Below are 22,019 nucleotides of genomic sequence, written 5' to 3' on the forward strand. Positions count from 1 at the left end.
CAGTTTATGCTTACACCACACCTTCAGACGCATACTTCAGCAATTCCCTTTTTTCTCAATCCCCTATCCTTTCCTGCTTTGCAATTGCTATCAGGTGGGGACAGAACACAATATTTCTGCATTTGGGCTCTTATTCTCCCTAACTGAGCCACCTGCTCCACAGACATTTACAGAATAATACTCAGTGCAACAATTCAGATTGTATCAACTTCTACATTATGCTCAATCCTAATGGTGCGCAGATCGCAGTGCGGACATACCAAAAACCTTCTTTAAACACTGATATGCATTGGTGTCCTAATTTTCTGAAAGCCAAAAATTTGTTCTAGTCTTTACAGTAACTTTATTCAACAACCACACCTGATATGTCATATATCGCATGATGGCAGAAAGATATGGACTGTCAAATGGCAAATTTTGCTCAATGTAAAGAGATCCACTAGAAATGATTCATTAGCAAAAACTAATTATAAAGCTCTATTTAGGTGGTATCTGGTACTTGCTTGTATAGTGGAATTTGTCCCTATGGCAGATTCTATGTGCTTTAAGGGATGTGGAAGTCAGTGCACATGGTGCAATAGTATACAATAGAATATATTCTGTGTTTCACGTTACCCAAAGAAGCAATGACTGCAACCAGAGGAACTGCCCCATGTTCAAATTAAGTTTTTTAAGGGTAAAGAAAACAAAACAAATTTGAACTTATTTAATTAAAAAATAAAGTGGACTGAATAATGTCACAGGAGAAAAGGTCCAGTATTCTTCTGGATACTTACGAGAAGTTATATGTGTGTTGACGTAAGGTTGATAACTCTGCAGCCCTCCAACATGATCCTTCCCTTGATAATGGTCTTCTGTTAGACTGGTGTTTCTTTCATTTAGTTTAGTTTTTATATTTATAAATCTATTGACATCTTGGTTATGACCAGACAGTTGTCTGAATGTTGCTCTATATTTCCAGAACCTTATGTTAATGCTTTCCAAATGTACTGAACATTGCATTTTGAATATTTGTGTGACTTTTCTATGGATGCTAATATATACATGCTGTATATACGTGAACTTCACTATGACAGTAGTGGATCGGTTTGATTCGTAAATGTCAGTAAAAAAATTATATTAAAAAAAGGAATCTTAATGCTTTGTTACCTCACTACATTGAGATTGTAAAAATTCCTCCAAAGATGAATTTGGTTATTTTTCTATTTGTTCCACTGTGACTTGCATTTATATAGCTGCCAAATAAAGAGAAGCTAAATGCCATACTCTGTACCTTCTGTCACCCACTTAATTCTAAGGATATACCAGACCTCATTAACTAACAGTATTATGACAAGTTACAATATTACAGTAAAAAATGTTTGCAGCAGTATTATGTTCTTACATATGCCTGATTCCTTCAGTTACCTGATTTGACAGTCCAAGTTCTCAGTGAGGTATGACCAGTGATACTGAACTGGCAAAGGGCTGGAGTTTGTAACTGTGAGCTCTTGTACACTTTCAGTGTCATTTAAGATGCAACCAAAGTGGATCTGTGTTGTAGGGAAGTGTAGGTTTGGAAAGTGAACTTCAGCCTTAATGGAAACATGGTCAGTGTTTGGGTGCTCAGCATATTGGATTGTCAAAACGTCATCTATTATTTGACTCCTTAAATCATGGATATAAGTTGGATCAAATCTTACAGTAATTACGTTTTCTTCTCCAGCTTCCAGAATTTGAGGCTGCAAAGACATAAATGAATAACTTTCAACAAGATACAAAAAAAAATATACAGGATAAACTCAAGATGAAATATAAAACATGAAATTAATCCTTGCCACCAAACCTTATTTCCAATGCATACATTGAATTTACAATGGAATATCTCTAAATTGGGGGGTAATCAGTGCAAGTGGGAACTTTTGCAAGAGTTAAAAAGGTGAATGGAACCATATTAATAATAGCCAATGAGTAAATTCATATTGAACACTTTAGGTCATGCACCACTTTTTAAATAAATTGAAAATAACACTTGAAAACTAAATGAATAATAAAATGAATTAAACTTAAGCTTACCATATAAGCTGAACAAGTTGTTCTGCAAGTTTGCAAAACAAGCACATTTTGTGCCCGATTTGGCCCCCATTACCCAATTCAGGCTGGTTCAGTCAGGACACTGATTGAATCACATGAGAGCATATGAAGACCTGCCAGGAGAAGCCTGTTACTGTCCTCACATCATGGAATTTTCCTGCTAGCTAAGCTATCAGTCAGGCAGGCCATCATATTGGTCCAATACATATGCCACTAAGCTGCCGACATGGGTGTAGCCAAGTCAGCTAACAACATCTGTATAAGTATACACCTCTTTGTATTTTACACTATAGGACTATTAAGATTAAATGTCAAATTGTATTGTCTAAAACAGTGATCCCCAACCAGTGGCTCGTGAGCAACAGTGTTGCTCACCAACCCTCTTGGATGTTGCTCTCAGTTCTCCCAAACCAGGTAGTTATTTTTGAATTCCTGACTTGGTGGCAAGTTTTACTACCAAGTAAAGCCTCCTGTAAGCTGATAGTGTGCATAGAGGCTACCTAATAGCCAATCTTAGCCCTTATTTGGCACCTCCATGATGCTTGTGTTGCTCTCCAAGTCTTTTTACATTTGACTGCGGCTCACAAGTAAGAAAGGTTGGGGATCCCTGAAATATACCTATTTTCTTATTCAAAATATAAAAACACATACAGTAAAATTTCTACCTGCACAACACACTGCAATAAAATTTTGACTTATAATTTAGTCTACGTCAATTCTTGACTCCCATATTATATCTGGGTCCCTTGAAAAAATTTTAAAGAAACACTGGCTTAGTATCTTATAGCTATGAAAATATGAATATGAATAAATACTGTTATGCATGTCAGATTACCTTTGCTTCTCCATTTCCAAGAGGATCATTATTGCATAAAGAGAATGGCTCACTCAAAGTCAGAAATATTGTCAGCGGAAGAGAAGAAATGTTTTTCATTTTCAATGATTTAGACATAGGAACAAGACAGTCATCTGGTTGCTGGAAAATAAGAACCATAACGGACATTGTCAAAAAATAAAAAGCATGTTACATAAGGAATATAATGAAAAAAAAAGTAGGATTGTTTCTAATCTAGTCATAGGTAAGCAAAAATAAAGAAAAAGCTTAGGAGCTGTGCTGATCACCCCTCAGAATCCTTGTTTGTTGAAATTGATAACATTTACAGACAGAGTAATGGTGATCATTTACTTTATAATCTGGAGTGTTACCTTCTCGGTGTAAAAGTGAAGGTTCTTAGAAGAGAGGTTTAAAACAGGAGCAATAAATTCACATATTACATCCACCTCCATGATTGTTTCCTTCCCTGTCTGTTTTCCAATAATGGCCTGACCCACAAGCGTCTCCTTGACCACCTAAGAAAGTGATAAATACATCTGTGTTTATGACAAAGCATTGGACCCAAAGAGAAGGAGTATGAGGGCTGGGACAACGTAAACAAGGTAGAAGCAGTGAATAATGTTTTCTAACATAGCAGTTAAGACAGGTCATCTTAAAAAGAGCAGTAGTGGGCTTCACCTACAAGTAGTAATGTGGATTTAGTTGTCCAAAACAACAGCTGCCTAAGTGTAGGGACTACCAATTGAAAATGGACATAGGTTAGTGTTATTCCCGAGAGGTTTCCACGGGAGGGAATTCATTACATGTAGGCTTGACTTAGCAATGAAACTAATCCTTCACAAATTCTACCTTCTAAGCATATTGGTGTTTGAGCCATTGTATATTGTGTAACAAGTCCTAACATGCTTTACTTTGTAACATGCACAAGTGTTTATCCTCAATTTTGAGCAATGTATTGTATACAGGAAGTACTACTGAATTGTTCAATAATTGATTTGGTTAAGAATCAGTAGCACCCAGTAATTTCACAAAGTATCAAAGGGCTGAGATTTACCGTTTAATTTAGTTTTAAAAAAAGGGTTACAGTGCAACAGTGTTCTGCTGGAAAAAGGTATTGTTGCCAAAAAAGGTTTACAGTTTTAAAAGATATTCATTTATAAAACATAACTTGGTTTTCCAACAAATGAAAAAGATGTTTACTTTTTGCTACACACAAATGTATTTACAACTTATAATCACAGAGAGTTGTTTCTCAGTTTAATAATTGATTCTTTACCTGAGGAAGATCTGAGAATCCCTCAAGGAGCACATCTACACTTTGACCTGGAGTAAGCTCCATGCGTGATGGATGCAGTTTGAAAACTGGGCTTGTATGCTCAGAGTTGATAGCTCCTGTTTTAATGCTCGGGGGCTGTGAACGTTTTCGTTGCTGGGAGAACCCCTCTGTCATCCAGTATAGCTGTTGGGTACGACGCCCTCGATTGGTCATAGTAAAATGGTACTGACAGGGGCCAGCACTTGCAACAACAAAAAACAAATTAATATACATTGGCTAGAGAAAGAGACATAAATAGTGAAAGATATGATTTTCTTACTAGAAGCTTAAAGGAAATGTAAACCCCACACACAAACATTTCATCAGTGAACAGTCTCTCTGAAATCTTTAAATACCTGCCACTCCGGTTGTTTAAAGGTTAATAGTAGTAAAGCTGCAACCTTAATTTCCTTCTCCTCCTCTAACTCACTCAGCCCCCTTCAGGAATTTACTTTGGTTATTGGCTACTGAGCATGCTCAGTTCTCCTCAGCTCAGATTACTAAACAAGCCCTTCAGTCTAACAGTCAGTCAAGAGATGGCACTGCTGGCTCCCATAGAAACTCTACTCTAGCTGTCTGCTCCTATTTTTCTACTAACCTCCTCTCCTGAGCTTAGCTTAACCATTACAGTGCCCAATCCAAGCAGAATTGCTTATATGTATGTATGTATGTATATTTTTATTTATAAAGTGCTACTTATGTACGCAGCGCTGTATAGTAGAATACATTAATACAAACAGGGGGTTAATAAGATAATAGATAAATACAAAGTATAGCAATAAATACAAATAAATACAAGATACAGTAACAGTTGCAATAAGTTAAGAGTCAAAGACACAAGAGGATGGAGGTCCCTGCCCCGTAGAGATAACAATCTATATGGGAGGGGTAACTTACAGACACAAATAGGCAAATATAAGTGCTGTAGGTCACAGTGGGTGACACTACAATATAAGTGCTGATTCCCAGATCAGGTGCTGGGTGAAGCCTGCAATCTTCACTCTATGAACTTTACAGCACACATGTGCTGTTTGCAGATGTAAATGTTACTGGTGATGTGTCAGGGAAAATATCCATCTGGGGAAAGCTGCTATTTGCTTTAGGAAAATGTGATGGTGCTGGCAAACTGAGGGGATAGTATAAATAATGCCATTTGGGTGGGGGAGTTGTGCCCAACTTATATACACTGTAGGCTTTACATGTTGTTTAAATAACATACCTTGAAGAATTTGGCACAGACATCAGTAAAAAAATAGGGATTGCCAACAAGATATTTGTTTATAAATACTGTTTTTTGGCAGTGGTGCCACTGTAAAGAAGTATAAAACAGCATAGAAACCAGATTCTAGAACACAAAGTGCCCTGCTTATTTATCAGTCTATGAGGAATTTGTACAGTGAAAAATATTCTGTGCACGTAAGGCATACGCCAATATTATATTGGCTACTGTATTTATGGGAAAATGCATGTAACACTGAACCTACATATAAAATGGTTTTATTTACCCTTTAATGGTTCACATATAATGCTAGTTTAAACCTTGTGTTGTGGATAGGAAAAACCCTAAAATGAATAAGAAACACTGGTGGAGAGGTACAGTAAGTGATCTGTCAGAGGCTCCAGAGAAGTAGTACGGGTCATAGCACACACAGATTGCTCTCTGTTCCTCTTGTATTACTACAGGAGCTCAGATGAACTTGTGGTGGTGTTATCTTCCACTGTAGTCTATTATATTGTAAGATGCTCAACAAAAGGCGCTGAAAGTAATGAGACCTGGCACAAAGCACCAGCAGGGGATAAAAACTGATACACTAATGCAAGGGGCAAAGTGAGCTCACAGATAAAGCACTGCTCCTTTTACTTTCCATCTCTTATTTAGCTGCCCAGGAGCATTTCGCCATGGTGCAGCTGAAGGTGTCCCTGCAGGCACAGTGGTTAAAGGGGCTAGTAGCAATTTATAAAGGAATTATGTTGCCAACTGCTATTGTGCTCTGTATAAAACTTTTATCATACACTGGTGTCAGATGAAGCCCTAAACAAAAACAAAAGCAAGAAAAGGAGAGCTGGAAACTAAACAGCCATTTTCCTTTACAAACTAGCAATGCCAACTTCTCCTCCCCTGCAAACATACTACTTTTCTAATGTTCACTGACACTCTAGACATTTATAATTCCAGTACACATGAAGTATTGTCAATGTCAATGTCACTATTCTATTTATAGCTGGTTTGGGGTAAGCCTGTCAGAATCCAAACAACTCCCTGTAATTAGGTTTTTCAGTGGTCTAGACTGATATACATATGGGGTGTGCTTTCTTCTATATTTGTACTTCAGTTTATCTGCTAACAGACAAATACAAGGAATTTCAATGTGTACAATGTGCAAATGTGTACAGCCTGAAGACTGAAGTTAAGGGTGACAGGAAAAGGCTTGCACTTTCCTAGTGATGTCTGTGGAGAATGATTTAACCAAGACATATAATATGTCACCCACTACTGATAAGCTATATGTAAAGAAATTATGGGGCTCATTTTACCTTTTATTATTCTTCCTGCAGTTGGCTGAACTAAGCTTTCTATTGGTTACTATCCTGTTACATTGTCTAGTGTTATTGGTAGTATTTTTATATATAATCTGTATGTTCAGTGCATGCACCAATTTATTTTACAGAGCTGTGAGATATGTTGGTGCTATATAAATAAATAATAATATATTTATAAACCCTAAAACATTTTTAGCACATGGATTGGACAAACCTGTTTCCCATTTGTTTCCTTGTTTTCTTTCATAAATGTTATAGGCTCTTTGCAGATAATGTTAACCTACCTGAAATGGGCTCCCAGGTTTAAGACAGGAGCAAACATTTTGTCAGTGACAATGGTGGTCCCAATGCCCTTGGCATACAGGGGAATGAAATAGGTGTTACTGTTTTCAATCATCAGCTGGATTTTGTCTTGGAAACTGATTGTATCATCCAAATGAGCAAAAACGGTAAGTTGTATTTCTCCATGAGGAGGGACCTCACCATGGCTTGGCTCAATGCGCCACAGAGAACGCTTGCGTGTCTATTAAATGATAAGTAAAGATAAAAAGGATTAATTATTTAAATCAGAAAATTATCAGTTTCTGATAGAAAAAAAATTAAAAAAAAATTAAATATGTGGAATATATATTAACATTATTATTTAATCACTATATTATTATTTAATCCTATATGGCTCTGATACTTCCATTTTTGTTCCTTCAAACTAATACAGTAGACAGAAACATATGTATTGCCTTGGCACAATTTCTTACCTTATGTGCCATGAACCGAGCTGGGATCAATGATTGATTGCTCAAATGCAGAATCCTTGATATATCAGTTAGAACCTTAATATTTCCAAAGTCCATCTCAGTGGGATATACATGGACAACGGGCCCTTCTCCTGTGCACAACAACAGCACCTCCTTGAAACACAAGCAAAGTACATTCTTTAAACAGTTTATGACCACATAACATTACAGAGGTGGAAGGAATGTAACCAATAAGATAACTAAAAAGAATTGGGGTAAAAGAGGGCTTCATTACCATTCTTACTCCACAGCAGCCTTCTTACATGGGATGGATCACACTGCTGAATTTAGAGTCCTTCTTCCTACAATGATCTATACCAGGGTGTCCAACTGGAGGCCCACGGACCTGTGGCCAGGTGGCCCTCCAAAGGATTTTTATGGCCCAAGTCTGTTCTAGGACTTCACAGACTTTAATGTATGACATCATCATTTTAATATAATCTGGCCCCCAAACACCCTCGAGATTGAATCAGCCAAGTATATGTAATAAGTTGGACAGCACTGATCTATACATTTTACTGGGTGATTGCATTAGACACTTCATGGTGAAAGTTAACAAATCTCCAATATGGTATTAAATCTGAAAAATTTTCAATTTAAATTACAGTTGCATTGCTGCCTGTAACATATTTTCAAGACAAAATATCCCTCATATACCAAATATGTATTGAGAATGATTGTAACAAGATTTTACATTATACATATATAAGATTAATTTCTCATAGCTACTCACCAGTGGAGACTCATTGCATCCAAACAGTGCAATCTTGGCCTTGATGCCCTGCTCCCCAGTCACCTGAGCCTTCAAAATGATGGGCACATCTACACTTCCCTGTGGCTCTATAATACCACTGGGATTGGGACTATAATACAGCACTGTAGAAGTAGCATTTGGCTCCTAGGGAACAAGTCACTGTTAAAACTAAGCACGGCAAAAAAGAATATGCAATAAATGTAAAGGCTACAACTACATTTCATTATTGATTGTGGAGGTAAAATAAAGACATAAATGGAAAAGGAAACCAACAAGCAGGTTATTTCAACACTTTCCAATTTCTTCTTATAGATATGTATTTAAAGGGGACATATACCATAAAATTTTTTATGCAAGCTTTCGGTTTAGACTCTTCAGTATGCGGCTGGGGCCCCTGGCCCTGATAGACTTCAATAACACAGCAGCTTCTACTTAAAGTGTAGTGAATATGCATAGGGTGGCGGGGCTTTGCAATGTCACAGGCAGTCCATTCGTTCCTCCCCCCCGCCCCCCCAGCAGCAGGAGGAGGAAACTGGGAGGGGTTTTCCCTGCTACTGTTGAGTAAAGCCTGTCAGTCAGTGCTGTGACCACTTCCTGTGGAAGACTGAAGCAACACTCCCAGTTTTTATTTTGCTCTGGCTTCTAACTGGAGAGGTTGTGTATGCAGCTCTCATATAATGACAGTTTTAGGAGGTAAAATGCTTTCAAAACATCCTTTTTTCTGCATCATTTCACATTTTGAGGGAGGATGAATATTATAACTGAGTATGAACTTTATATAAAATGTCTTCTTTAATATGTATTTGATACGTATTTAGCTTAGCTTCTTAAGAACTACAACTCCCAGAATCAGTTTCTGCTGGAGGTGGTTATTCTGCAACTGCAAGTTATGAATGTTACCTATTCTTGTGCACTAAAACTATGGTTACAGAGTAATTGCTACATTTTGTCTGCAACAATGTGGCTAATATAAAAAACAAAAAGAAAATTTTTTGTAATATGTACTCTGAATAACTGTCCTGTTTATACCTTTATACACAGTACTGTGAAAAATTATTGTGCTATGAAACAATTTGCGCTAAACAACTGATACTCTGTCTGGCAATTGTTTGTTTTAGTCTTGTGACTAACTAGCAAGAGGGTTTTGCAATTACAGCTGTTCATTAACAACTTAATACCAATACATGCCCTGCAAAAAAAAGATTATCTTGGACCTGCATGTGTACCTGTGGCTCTAATCCATAGCAAGCAGGAAGGTTACTCAGATTTTTAAGGGTCACTGTCTTCTCATATGGGTAATGTAGGAAGCAACGGCTGAATTTTAGCATAGAGTCCATCAGACACACAGTAGGAACAACACATCTGCAACATAAAGTTTAAACAACTTTTATTGTTATTAATAAAGAATGGAAATGGTAAACAAAAAAATGTTGGCTCAACTTGCAATTATAGGCGCACATTTACTAAAGATTTCTTTTAATTTCAAGTTAAAAGAATCTGTTTTAAATTCACGTTTATGAATTGTTGAAAATATTTTTCATGGTTTTTGACAGTTGTTCAAAATGTAGTTTGATTTGAATGTGGGGGTTCTGTGACTTACATAATAGTACTCGGACTGTGGTCATAGAAGGCCACAGTGATGTCAAATATCTTTACAATTCAAAGCAAAGGGTGCACTTTCCTAATAATTCAATAATATCTTGCATAACGCATTCTTTAAACTATATCTTCAAATACTGTATATAGTATCAGAATTTCCGAAACATAAGTAGTATGAAAACGAGTAATTTTATGCAATTACCTGGCAGTAATAGGCAAAGCCAAAACGTCATCTCCAATACCATCCACATCCACCACAAGAGCCAGTTCGTATCTTTTAACCTGATTGGAACAAATAGTGACCTGCAGCCAAAAGAAAGTGACTTTCATAGTGTAAATGTCACTGTCATGTCAATGATCTACATATACATAATGTAGCATAACCACAGTAATGAGAAAATGAGAATAATGCACCACCTACTGGAACTTATTTTGCTATTAAAAGTCACTAGAAAAATATATATGTATTAGCAAATCCAGGATTTTATGTTGAATATGGTAAAAAAAAATATGTGGGATTTGGAGTTAATTAGCAAAACTCTTTCTTTTTAATTGGTAGTCAGTACTCCTCAAACAGCATGTACTAATATCTATCCAGGGATACATTGTATGTATATATGTATATCTTTATCTATATAGTGCTACTTTTGTACGCAATTCTGTACAGCAGAACAAAAATTTAATACAACAGGGGGTTATTGTAATAATAGATAAATACAAAATATGATAATACAAATAAATAGGTATGGTTGCATAAGTTAAAAATCAAAGAGACAAGAGGATGGAGATTCCTGCCCTGTAGAGCTTACAATCTACATTGGGTAATAAAGACTTAAATTTATTCTATAACAGAACAATAAAAACTGTTACTTGTAAAGACACATTTGAAGCCTTCTGTGATACATGTTATTCTGTGTGGCTGAATGCTTCCCAAGACTCTGTATTTTTGACTTACAATAAAGCAGTCGGTTTCAGCTAAAGACCTTATCTCTGAGTCTTGTTATATAAGACAAGGTTCTGGTAGGTAAAACTATTTACAGAAATACCAGAAATTATGTGATTTTTAAAGGTAAAAAGTGATGCTTTTAGTCTAATGCTAAAACCCAAATCACTAAAGAACGAGTTCCAAACAATTACAGTGTAACACTGGCTACTATTATTATACACACTGTAAAGCAGTAAACAAAAATGTATGTTTTGCACATGTAAACAATTTAAGGGTCATGTGATTTCATAAGAAATGGTACATATGATTGAAAAGCTATTTAATGGGAGTAATAATCTGAAAAGCCATGTAAATTTGATTGGACGCTAAAAAGGTAGAAGGCCCCAAAGCAAACAGCTGTCTGGACCTATGAGTTTGTGAACTGAAAACTGTGGCCCTGAGGCTGGATGTAGACAGATGCTGATAATATAAACCTGCATGCTCTTAATGCTATATATAGGAAAAAACGGTGCAAGTCAACAAAATTCTGAGTGGTTCACTTAGCCTGGGTTGCTCCTGTTGCTCATGTGTTATTTGTTTGCTGTTATTGCTATTGCTGTTATTCTATAATTTATTTCTCTTTGGGAAGTTACACAATAGCTTCTGGGGTCAAGTACAAGTAGTAGGAAACAGTTCTGTCTGCAATTAACCCTGCAATTCAATCTGTAATATGATATAAGAATAACTGATAAACAAACAGGGAGCAATATAGTCATTCATGCTAGAAACTTTAATAATGTCTTTTTTCCTGTTACTTGACCTTGCAACCTTTAGATACATGATAGACCTTGTTTGTGTGCATTTATTATTTAGAAGGCTCTATTGGATTTTGTACTATTAAATAAGTCATGCAGCATTTAAACCGATTAAGTATTCTAAAAAAAATATTAATGAGAAAGATAGTTAAGTAGTCCATAAAAAAAGACTGCTTTCCTATTTTGTAGTTAAATAATTAGCTTTATGGCCCACAGTAAAGGTATAATGAAAAGGATGGAATTTAACTATGGGTAAATTTACCTGTATATCTAGCTGTCCCTGAGAACGGATAGTGCCTCTGGAGGGAGCGACAGAGAACTCCTTAGGGCTGGCATTTTTAACTCCTCTTCTCCATGATGACCTCCTATCATTTAAAATCTGATTGGAACTTGTGATGCTCGGCTCCCCAGTGCCATCTCCAGGGATGCGCAGCTTAAAGGTCATTGGTACCAGCGATGTATTATTAAGAGAGAAAGTTAAAGTGGACGGAAACCCTAAAACACAATTCATTGAATAGCATAAGCGTTTCCTATATACAAGGAAATACAAATATCTATTAATTTTCTACAGCAAAATAATTTTTCTTAATATTTCTAATTCTGAGACCTGACTTCAACCCCAGTTCCACTGTGTTTAATGCGAAACTGACACTTGCAATACAGAAACCTTCTTCTTTTTAATAATAAACTATATCTAAGTTATTGGTTTGGTTAAAGACAGTAAGAACCCTGAGAAGGACAATACAGGGCTTATTTAGAAACACAAGCACAAGTGCATAGTGCAAAAGTGAGCATACTTAAAAATAGGGATGCACTGAATCCAGGATTTGGTTCGAGATTCGGCAAAGATTCGGCCTTATTTTTTGCCTTAGCCCCTAATTTCAATGAAGCTATTGTATTAGCCAAAATGTTGGTATTCTTCTCAAATAAAATGTGATGCACATAAGACCTGTTAGTGTGGATTCTTTTACAACGGTGAAAATATATATTCATATGTCTCTTTATCTCCACGCACCCTTTAAAACAGTAGCAATAATACAGTGTCAGCATAGTTCTCATTTACTGGGGCTTTTATAACCTTGCAAAAGCTTTGATGTATTAAAAGTGACAGACCTGTATTTATGTTTTATAATGCTAAATACTGGTAGCCTGCCATAGTTTACATAGAAGATTTTTTAATTCAAAACTATTGCTAAAGGTAATTGTCTAACTTTTTTTTTTTTTTTTTTTTTAAAGATTGATGAAGCAAATTCATCCCTAGCACTAATCAATTGGTTCAGCAAGAAATTGCAGTTTGCACACTGTGTTAATAACTACTTACCAAATGAAATATCCCCAAACTGAAGTGATGGTAAGCTAAAGTGAAATGTGGGTCCAATGATACAGCCACTGCAGAAAAAGTCACAAAATTGTTTTAATCACAAATAAAGTCACAATTTATAGTAAGTGACTGAGGTGTTCGAAAAGTTTACATAAAAATGTATTTACCTATCATTAGACAGTATACACAAAGTCACCAAATATACATCCATAACTGGATATGCTAGCCGCTAGGACCATCTGGTATGTTTGAAAAGAAATACTTTATAAGGCATTTTCTTTACAGGTTCATTGTTATGCACACCAAAATTGTGGCTGCTTCTCAAAGGTCAGACTGGCAAACTAAAAATCAGATTTAGGGTTCATAATTTGGTTTCATTCTAAGAATTTTTTTTTGCAAAGTATTAAGTATTCATCCAATTTAAAATGAGTATGGATTCAGGCATCCCTTCCCAGGATTCTACCCTTACATTAGAAATCAAAGCTTTCACTAGTTTTTATCTGAATTATCGTCTTATTTTACAACTGACTTATACTGAGGTTTATAATTTATAGACATATTTTTCACATAGGGCAGAATTCTTTACAATTCTTGCTTAAATTTAAAATTTCTAGGTCATATCAGAATTCCAATCATATGTTTCTAGTTTATAACACAATTCTTGTTAAAAAAGCTTATTTTCCACCAGGAATCCTGCTTTATATGATCATTTTTATTTTTCACTTTAACTAATGAATATACTGTGCAAAAAAGTTTATGCTTTAACGTTTCAATTTACCACTACACCTCTTGGAGCACTTGCACAGCACCTGATCTAGGAATTGGCATTTAAGTTGCAGTGAAACGCACTGTAACCTACAGTACTTATATTATCGCATTTGTGTCTGTAAGTTACTCTCCCACTTAGATTGTAAGCTCTACGGGGCAGAGACCTCCATCCTCTTGTCTCTTGTTTCTTAACTTATTGCAACTGGACCTTGTAGTTATCTGTATTTATTGTTACACTTTGTATTTATCTATTATTATTGTAATTAACCCCTGTTGTATTAATCTATTGTTCTTCTGTACAGCATTGAGTATATAAGTAGTGCTTTATAAATAAAGATATACATACATACACTATATAATTTAAAAATAAACCTTTCATCTGTTGAACTGTATAAACCTTATTCATTAATGTAAGTGATTCTATAATAGAATATAACTCTGTACAGTTAATGTACCTGATAGTTAATTTTACTTCCTCAGATGCTCCATCTACACTGAAGTGGAACTCCTCTTTGAACTCTCCCAGAATGCTGGAGCACACTGTTATTTGGATGGCTTGGTGTCCTGCAGGCAAGATGATTCCTTCATTGGGACTGAAGGTGAAGCAGGAACCAACAGCAGAGCAGGTAGGGATTAGAGTAAATATTCCATCAACAGCTCCTCGGTTTGTCAGGACAGCCTTGCATACAAAAAAAAAAGCAGAAAAAATGCACTGAGCTCTCAAGTAATATTGGGAATATTAAAAAGATGATGGGAACCAGAATTTTTTTATAAAAATGTTTAGCAGTGGTTCAGCAGGAAGGGAAACAGAACTAAAAGGTAATTTCTCCATGCAAAGCAACAGTGTGGCTAGTCATCTTCCAAACTAGCAAAGGTTAAGCTAGGAACTGATAATCCAGCAAAAGTTACAACCTTCTGGCAATAAAAACTGCAATACAGCCCCTTAATATTATATTCCAAAATATAATCAATTCCCCAACAAAGCCATCAAGGCTATAAGGATAGGGCTATGAGGACAGAGGGTCTACTAATAGGACCTAAAACACAATATTTGTTTTCCTGATTGCAGCCCTGTAGTTGAACCCTAGTCAGGTCAAAGCCACCATCTAGGAAAACATTGTCCATGATGAAATATAAAAACAGGAAGTTTTTATGTACTTAATAAGCCAATTACCCCTTTTGTCCCTGGGTGGCATTAGTTGATAAACAGCACTTTTCTGTTATTTGGGCTAACTTATACAGCCAAAGGGTTACTCACTGAATTTTACAAGATATGAGGGTGTAGGGTTGCACATGGGATTTATTTTTAGGACTTGCTACACTATACTAAGCACCATGCTTTTATCAATTGTAATATATGCTTTCTGAATCATTTGCAAATTTAAACTGTTTAAATAAAGTTACAAATAATATACAGTAGCATACATTTTTGCAATACATTTTGCCCTGGTTAATTTGTGCAACATTATACCTTATTTTAGGATTACAGGTTTGATGCCAAACATCAGATCATTTTTGCCCCTAGTTAATAGGACATTACACCGATGAACATATTTAGTAGGCCCTTAAAAGTATCTTTATTTCAGTTAACAGAACCAATGCATACAATATTTAATGGGTTCAGGCAAGGATTTCATTCTGTGTATATCCATGTATTCTATGCATGTAAAGTCTATCCACAGCAATGACCACACAATTTACAAGAAACTGTGTTCTGGCCAGTGTCTATGAACTATGGCTATCAGTTTGTGAATGCCAGGAAGGTAATGCTTCTAACCTATGCACATTACAGATAAAGGTAAAACTAGCACGTTATAATTACAGGATAGGCCTAAATATCATCTCCTCTGTGCATATATCTAAATGGTATACTGCATATTTATTTTATACCCGAAATGGGTACAATTTGGGGGAAAACAAAATATCACTTTATTAAGCCGCAGTACTGAGACTTATGCCGATTTCCCCTTTGGCATAAAATCCATATGTAGAGACTCTGGGTGCGCTATTTATAAAAAATTATGCCTGTGCTTGATTTTACTGCAAAATTTTACACTTCAATAGATTTGAAATCCATTGAACTGTATTTTGAAGTGTAGCTGACATCTCTGTCTGTACTGTCTAACCTCTTTAATTCCACAGAAAAATGTAATTATAAAATGTAATTGTGATGTATTCCCCCAGTATCATAATTCAGAATATCTCAGTTTATTAATTAATCAATCAGTAACTCCAGTTGAAAAGACAGTATACACCCCTTTTCAACATGAGCTCAATTAAAAGGGCTTGTACTTTAAATTTAGAAATATCTATAGTTTCTGTTATTTCTAGCACTAAACAAAAATATAAAGCCAATTTCGCTTTAGTACTTTCTGTCAATTCCTGAACCCAAAGAACTTCAAAGGAGCTGATAAAATAAAAAGTTACCAGTCCACAGAGAAGCCCTTGATAATGAGCAGCTCAAAGGTTACTTCTTAGAGAAGGGAGGGGTTTGTTTGATCAAATATAGCTCCCGAAGGAAGCACGGGGTACTTTAAGCCCAAGTTTTAAAGTGTGTTATAATGGCAATGTCCCTTTAACTGCCACATTCGAGAATATGTATAAAGTTAGTAAGGGTTCTATTCCAAATACTCATTCTCTTGGTTTGGCAAAGTACACTGTGTGCCTTTAAAATGAGATGGTTAGCCAAAATACTATTTTGTAACTGTCCCATATATGTTTCACAGAACCTTTGTGTAAAACAATTCCAAAAAAATGTGACTAGGTTTCTGAACTCTGAACTGGTTTTTACTATGATTTTCCTGAACAAAAGAAACAAGCATGGTCTGTCTTGTGGGTCACCTCATAGCTGTGTGTGGAACCAACAAAGATCTTGCCAATATCCAACTGGTCAAAGTTGAAATGAAGCTTTGGCCCAAGGCCTTCACCTCTTATTCGCAAGGGAAGTCTGGTTTCTCTGCCTGAGATAATAACAAAAAAGGATTCAGTTACAAATTTTTTATTGGCTTTATCTGTAGCTTATCTGCAAAGCAAGATTTTCTGGAGCCACAGTAACAAAGAAAACAATAATCAGAATTTAATTCATTTTACCAGTTTGAAAAATGTTATCATTTTCAATTTATTTTTTCAATTTAGATGTTTACCTTAGTAAATAAAGGACTCTTTATGAGTTAAAGAGGTCTTCTACGAAAGTACAACTATTAATGCAATTTTTTTTATTTTATTTTTACAAGACTTACTTGTCTTTCAAATAATGGTCCACGCAGCCAGTATGGTAAATAAAAGTCCAAAACATATTATGACTGAATAGCACAATTCAAATTTCAAGGGAAACAATGATAACCACATTGCTGTGGTATATTACTTGCTCCTGTCACTTCCAAATCATCTTTCTAAATATGCCAAATGACATTAAAAGACCTGTTTTTCTGTCCAAACAGATAGCCACATATTGACATTATAGTAAAAAAATATATAGAACAGCGGTAAGTGTATACAGGTATGGGATCCCTTATCCGGAAACCCGTTATCCAGAAAGCTCCGAATTACGGAATGCCTGTCTCCCATAGACTCCATTTTAATCAAATGCTTCAGAATTTTAAAACTGATTTCCTTTTTCTCTATATCAGTGCTGTCCAACTTCTGTGGTGCCGAGGGCCGGAATTTCTCTAGCATACATGGTGGAGGGTCGCTAATGGAAGCCAGTTTTGACCACTCCCCTTTCTGAAACCACACCCACTTCAAACCACACCTATTTTATCACAATGGTAGTAGCACAGCAAAATCCCAAATGCTTGGTCCTTACTGTGGGGATACCAACCATCATTCATATGTGAAAGAATTATATTATGTCATATTAAGATATACCCTTAAATTCCATATGCCTCCTCCCCTGTGGATAGCATAGCAACCCCCAGTACATAATTACACACCTTAGGGACCATTTAATGGCTATTTCCAACTGCTAACAAACTCCCACAACAAACCCCTGCCAGGTTCACCTCCCACAAGCAGCATAAGGCAAGCAGAGTATGGAATACACAGGCATCACTCTGCCTGTCCTATGCTGTCTGTGTGTGCCATACTCTGCCTGTCCTATGCTCCCTGTGTGTGCCATACTCTGCCTGCCCTACCCTGCCTGTGTGTGCCATACTCTGCCTGCCCTACCCTGCCTGTGTGTGCCATACTCTGTCTGCCCTACCCTGCCTGTGTGTGCCATACTCTACCTGCCCTATGCTGCCTGTGTGTGCCATACTCTGCCTGCCCTTAGCTGCCTGTGTGTGCCATGCTCTGCCTGCCCTACCCTTCCTGTGTGTGCCATACCCTCCCTGCCCTATGCTGCCTGTGTGTGCCATACTCTACCTGTCCTATGCTGGCTTTGTGTGCCATACTCTGCCTGCTCTTAGCTGCCTGTGCCATACACACAGGCAGCAAAATCCAGGCAGTACCTACAAAGGTACCTACAGTACCTATGTCTGAGGTGTGAACAGGTGAACAATGTGGGTAATTACAGCCTGAGCCTGAGGTGTGAGCACTGCAGGGGTTGAACAATGCAGGGATTAAAAGGTGTGAACAACACAAGGGATTACATTTTTAAACAATACAGGGGGATTACATCTTGAATCTGAGGTGAGAACCATGCAGGGGGCCAGTTAATCTCAGTACTGATACCATTTAAATCTTACACAAGAGTAAGCCATCAAAGCAGCCAGACAGGTGGGGGGCCACACAGAGGGGGGCGGGCCTCCAGTTGGACAGCACTGCTCTATAGTAATAAAACAGTAAATAATCCTTATTGGATGCAAAACAATCCTATTGTTTAATTAATGTTTTATTGATTCTTTAGTAGACTTAAGGCATGGAGATCCAAATTACGGAAAGACCCCTTTATCCAGAATACCCCAGGTCCCGAGCATTCTGGATAACGGGTCCTATACCTGTATAAACTCTGGTAAGTGTACGTATATCTGAATACATATATGGAAGGGGCACTATCATAACTATCAAAATGCAACAACCTTGTGTTTTTTTTATTAAAGCTGCTTCACAAAAAGGTTTTATTTTTTTCCTTCTTATAGGTTTTATTTTTTTCTTCTTTCTTAAAATATTAATCAGCATAATAGTTACTTATTGTAATGCTACAGGCAACTCACTCATTTATTAAGAGAAGTTGGATATTCCAGCCTTGCTGTTATCAATCTGTTAGACTAGAGAAAGCAATAACATTTGCAATCGTTAACCTAACAATTTTAACCTAAAAATAAATTTGTATTCTTTGCTACCAGACAGCATAGTTAAAGGAAAACTTTAACTATCAATTTTTTTTGTTTTATTCAATAGCACCTAATAAGGGCACCCGAGTGCCCTTATGGAAGTGTGTAAAAATCCTGGATACCTAACCCTTGTACCTGCTTTCCAATTCCAGAGTAATGCAGTGCAGTGGGAGGCCACTATCTATGGCCATGTCATTTCTGGGGTCAGGCTCCTTGGTAGGTATCACCAAGCAGGAGCATACACACTGGAAGCTGTTTGACACTCACTTCCAGTGCACATGCTTCTGGTCAACGATCGCTGCCATTGAGATAAACACCTGCCAAACTAAAACCAAATTCACAACTTAGCAGTTTATAGAATGTATTAGGATGACCTGGACCTTAACAAACTGCTGGCAATGTAGAAGTGTAGGTGGTATTGTTTTCCTTTAACGTGTGCTAAAGAGGTTCCATTCAACTGAGAATGTGGAGTTATGATTTACACATTATTTTACAGTCAGTAGGGCACATTTAGAAAACAAGTATAATGTGCAAATTACAAAAACTGCACTCAATTACACTTAAAGCCATAATGCAGCATATTCATGGAATTCCAGTTTAATGGCAAGCAGCGACTAAGCTACAACTTGCACATGCAAACACCAAGGCAGATGCAAATTACTGGCCTTGTTCGTTCATGAACAGGTCACATTCTCATTTTAGCGGCTTCACTGTGAATAGTGTTACTGTTTGATTAAGTAATCAAGATGAATGTACAAGCATAATACACCAAGGAAAACATAGAAGTTTCATCTCCTCAAGGCACGAATGTTCCCTCTATGCTGTGCACTTGTGTGCACGCATACAAATTTAGAGGCCAGCAAATAGTAAATTGTGGCATTCACAAAGAATTTTATGTGGGAACACATCATTTAGTACTTGAGTACTTATTTGGGCTCATGCAAGTCTCAGCACACACAGAATTTTTAAAGTGTGCACAAATGATCATTTTTGCATACGTGGCTTAAAAAGTAAATTGGAGGTAACATTTACCCGTCTTACATTCATGTCCCCTGGACTTTGCACCCTATAAAGAAAAGCAGACTCAACTAGTATTTTAGCGCATTAAATAGTGAATAGTGTTTGTAATGGGTTCAATTTTTACCTTTGAGATTTGAGCTTGCATGAGCAATTGATACTAATATGAACATCTGTAACACTCATATTACACAATACCTGTTATGTCACAGTAGATAGTCCGTTGGTAGATCTTAGGCGCTTGAGGCTTGAAAAACACACTTATTTCTACAGATGAATTAGGCCAGACATCACCTTCCTGTCAACACATACTCATTAATGGAAATTAAAGGTATTGAATATAAAGTAGAATAACATAAAGTAGAATAACTTATTGCACTATAATTAAAAGTAAATATTAATATGAACAATGCCCTATTTGTATATCAGTATATATCAGGTGTAGCACTAACACAATTAACATTACCTTTATATTGTATTTCTTTTACTTATAACCCCTACTTCTGTATCCACTAAGCATTAAAGCCACCATTTAGTCACTAAACTGTATGTTTAACCTGGTCCCACAGTTTTTAAGGAGATTGGGCTCTTGCACACAAGCAATTACATCCAAGATCCAGTGCTGTGCCTTTTTTGTGTTTCATACAGCTCTATGGGGCTATATGAACCCATTGGGAATGAAATGCAGAATGCAAATTGAAAAATTCATGCTGTAATCCAAATATTAGTGTTATTCAGTTCCTGATTACTAAATACCAAGCCATAAATGATCAAGCCAAATGTATTTTAAGCACCAAAATATACACAAACAAACAAATAAACCAATAGAAATGAATTTATGAAAGCCTGCACGTGATCAAGAACCTCCTCTTAGAAAATTAGATTGTGCAAAAAACAGATATAAGTTCAGGTATAAGCTTACACCTAATTTTTTAAAAACAATTATTTATGAAGGCTGAAATTTTGCTCTGCCAATCATTCTCCTATTTGGAGGGGCGTTTCTGGAAGCTTCCAGATGCCATTTCTCCCCACAATCAGAAATTCAGCATAAAAGCTGGTCGGGGGGGGGGGGGCTGCATCACTAGTTCACAGAGCCCAGTTGTGTGGAATTTTGCCTCTTACGGTTTTACAAGGAGTGTCTTTTTGCTGCCCCTGGTAAAGTGCAGGGCACTACCACCTGAAGCAAGATTCGCACCAATGTTCCCTCTAAGCTGTGTGCTTGATTGCACGCACACAAATTTTGAGAGCAGCGCACACAATAAATTGTGGTGCAAGCAAAGAATTTTGTACTGCGCACCCCATTTTTTAAAGTGCCCACAACATTTTAGGAAGTGTGCACAAAAAAATATTCTGCGCACACAGCCAGAAAAACAGGGAACAGAGGAAACAGTGATTCTCACCTTGCCTCATGGTAGCAGTGCCCCTGCCTATTTAGATACAAATAATGAATTATCATTTTAGCAGCTGGTTAACTCCAGAATGTAGGTTAGACAGAATGCTGAATGCATTATGCATTGTGCATTTTATTTTACCATGTAGTAAAGTTTGACAGCCCCCATCAACCCCTGTAAATAAAATTGGCATTAGGCAACATTTTTACCAACTGGTCCAGGGGCAGCCTTACTTCTCTGCTGCTGAATATACTTTCTTATTCTTTAGGTATAGAGTATAAGAAAACCAAATCTGCTTGCTGGGCTGCAGCTGCAGGTACAGTATTATTATAGAATTTTATACAGAGAGAAAATTAAGGAGTAATTAGCACAAACATGTGATTACCATCTTCTTTCTGTCCCTCACTTCCATAAAATAGATGGGAATATAAGACGTGCAAATGATATGGAACTCAGTAACACAATGAAGCCAACAGTAAAGCCCATTTAATAGGGTTGCTTTGTCTCAGCCAGACAGTATTAAAATGCATCTCAAAAGGAACCTGAGTTGCCTCCTTTGTTATAATACTGTAGCAGTTACAGTAATGTGTAACACAGG

General features: G+C 36.7%; 1 protein-coding gene across 3 annotated transcripts in view; it reads right to left on the reverse strand.

Annotated features, from left to right (window-relative positions):
• Positions 1-22,019, reverse strand: part of hydin (HYDIN, axonemal central pair apparatus protein) — a 137,936-nt gene that overhangs the window by 80,119 nt on the left and 35,798 nt on the right. For all 3 annotated transcript variants that reach the window (XM_002931686.5, XM_012961640.3, XM_031900834.1), the window contains exons 10-23: positions 20,229-20,328; positions 16,582-16,700; positions 14,196-14,419; positions 12,973-13,040; positions 11,914-12,146; positions 10,114-10,214; positions 9,539-9,674; positions 8,292-8,456; positions 7,520-7,672; positions 7,049-7,287; positions 4,185-4,425; positions 3,280-3,423; positions 2,909-3,049; positions 1,408-1,721 (exon numbers count right to left, since the gene is read on the reverse strand). In XM_002931686.5, coding sequence (XP_002931732.3) covers positions 1,408-1,721; positions 2,909-3,049; positions 3,280-3,423; positions 4,185-4,425; positions 7,049-7,287; positions 7,520-7,672; positions 8,292-8,456; positions 9,539-9,674; positions 10,114-10,214; positions 11,914-12,146; positions 12,973-13,040; positions 14,196-14,419; positions 16,582-16,700; positions 20,229-20,328 — 2,378 coding nt within the window. The remainder of the gene's footprint in view (positions 1-1,407; positions 1,722-2,908; positions 3,050-3,279; positions 3,424-4,184; positions 4,426-7,048; positions 7,288-7,519; positions 7,673-8,291; positions 8,457-9,538; positions 9,675-10,113; positions 10,215-11,913; positions 12,147-12,972; positions 13,041-14,195; positions 14,420-16,581; positions 16,701-20,228; positions 20,329-22,019) is intronic.

Source organism: Xenopus tropicalis, chromosome 4 (genome assembly GCF_000004195.4).
Source record: "Xenopus tropicalis strain Nigerian chromosome 4, UCB_Xtro_10.0, whole genome shotgun sequence".
Lineage (NCBI taxonomy): Eukaryota > Metazoa > Chordata > Amphibia > Anura > Pipidae > Xenopus > Xenopus tropicalis.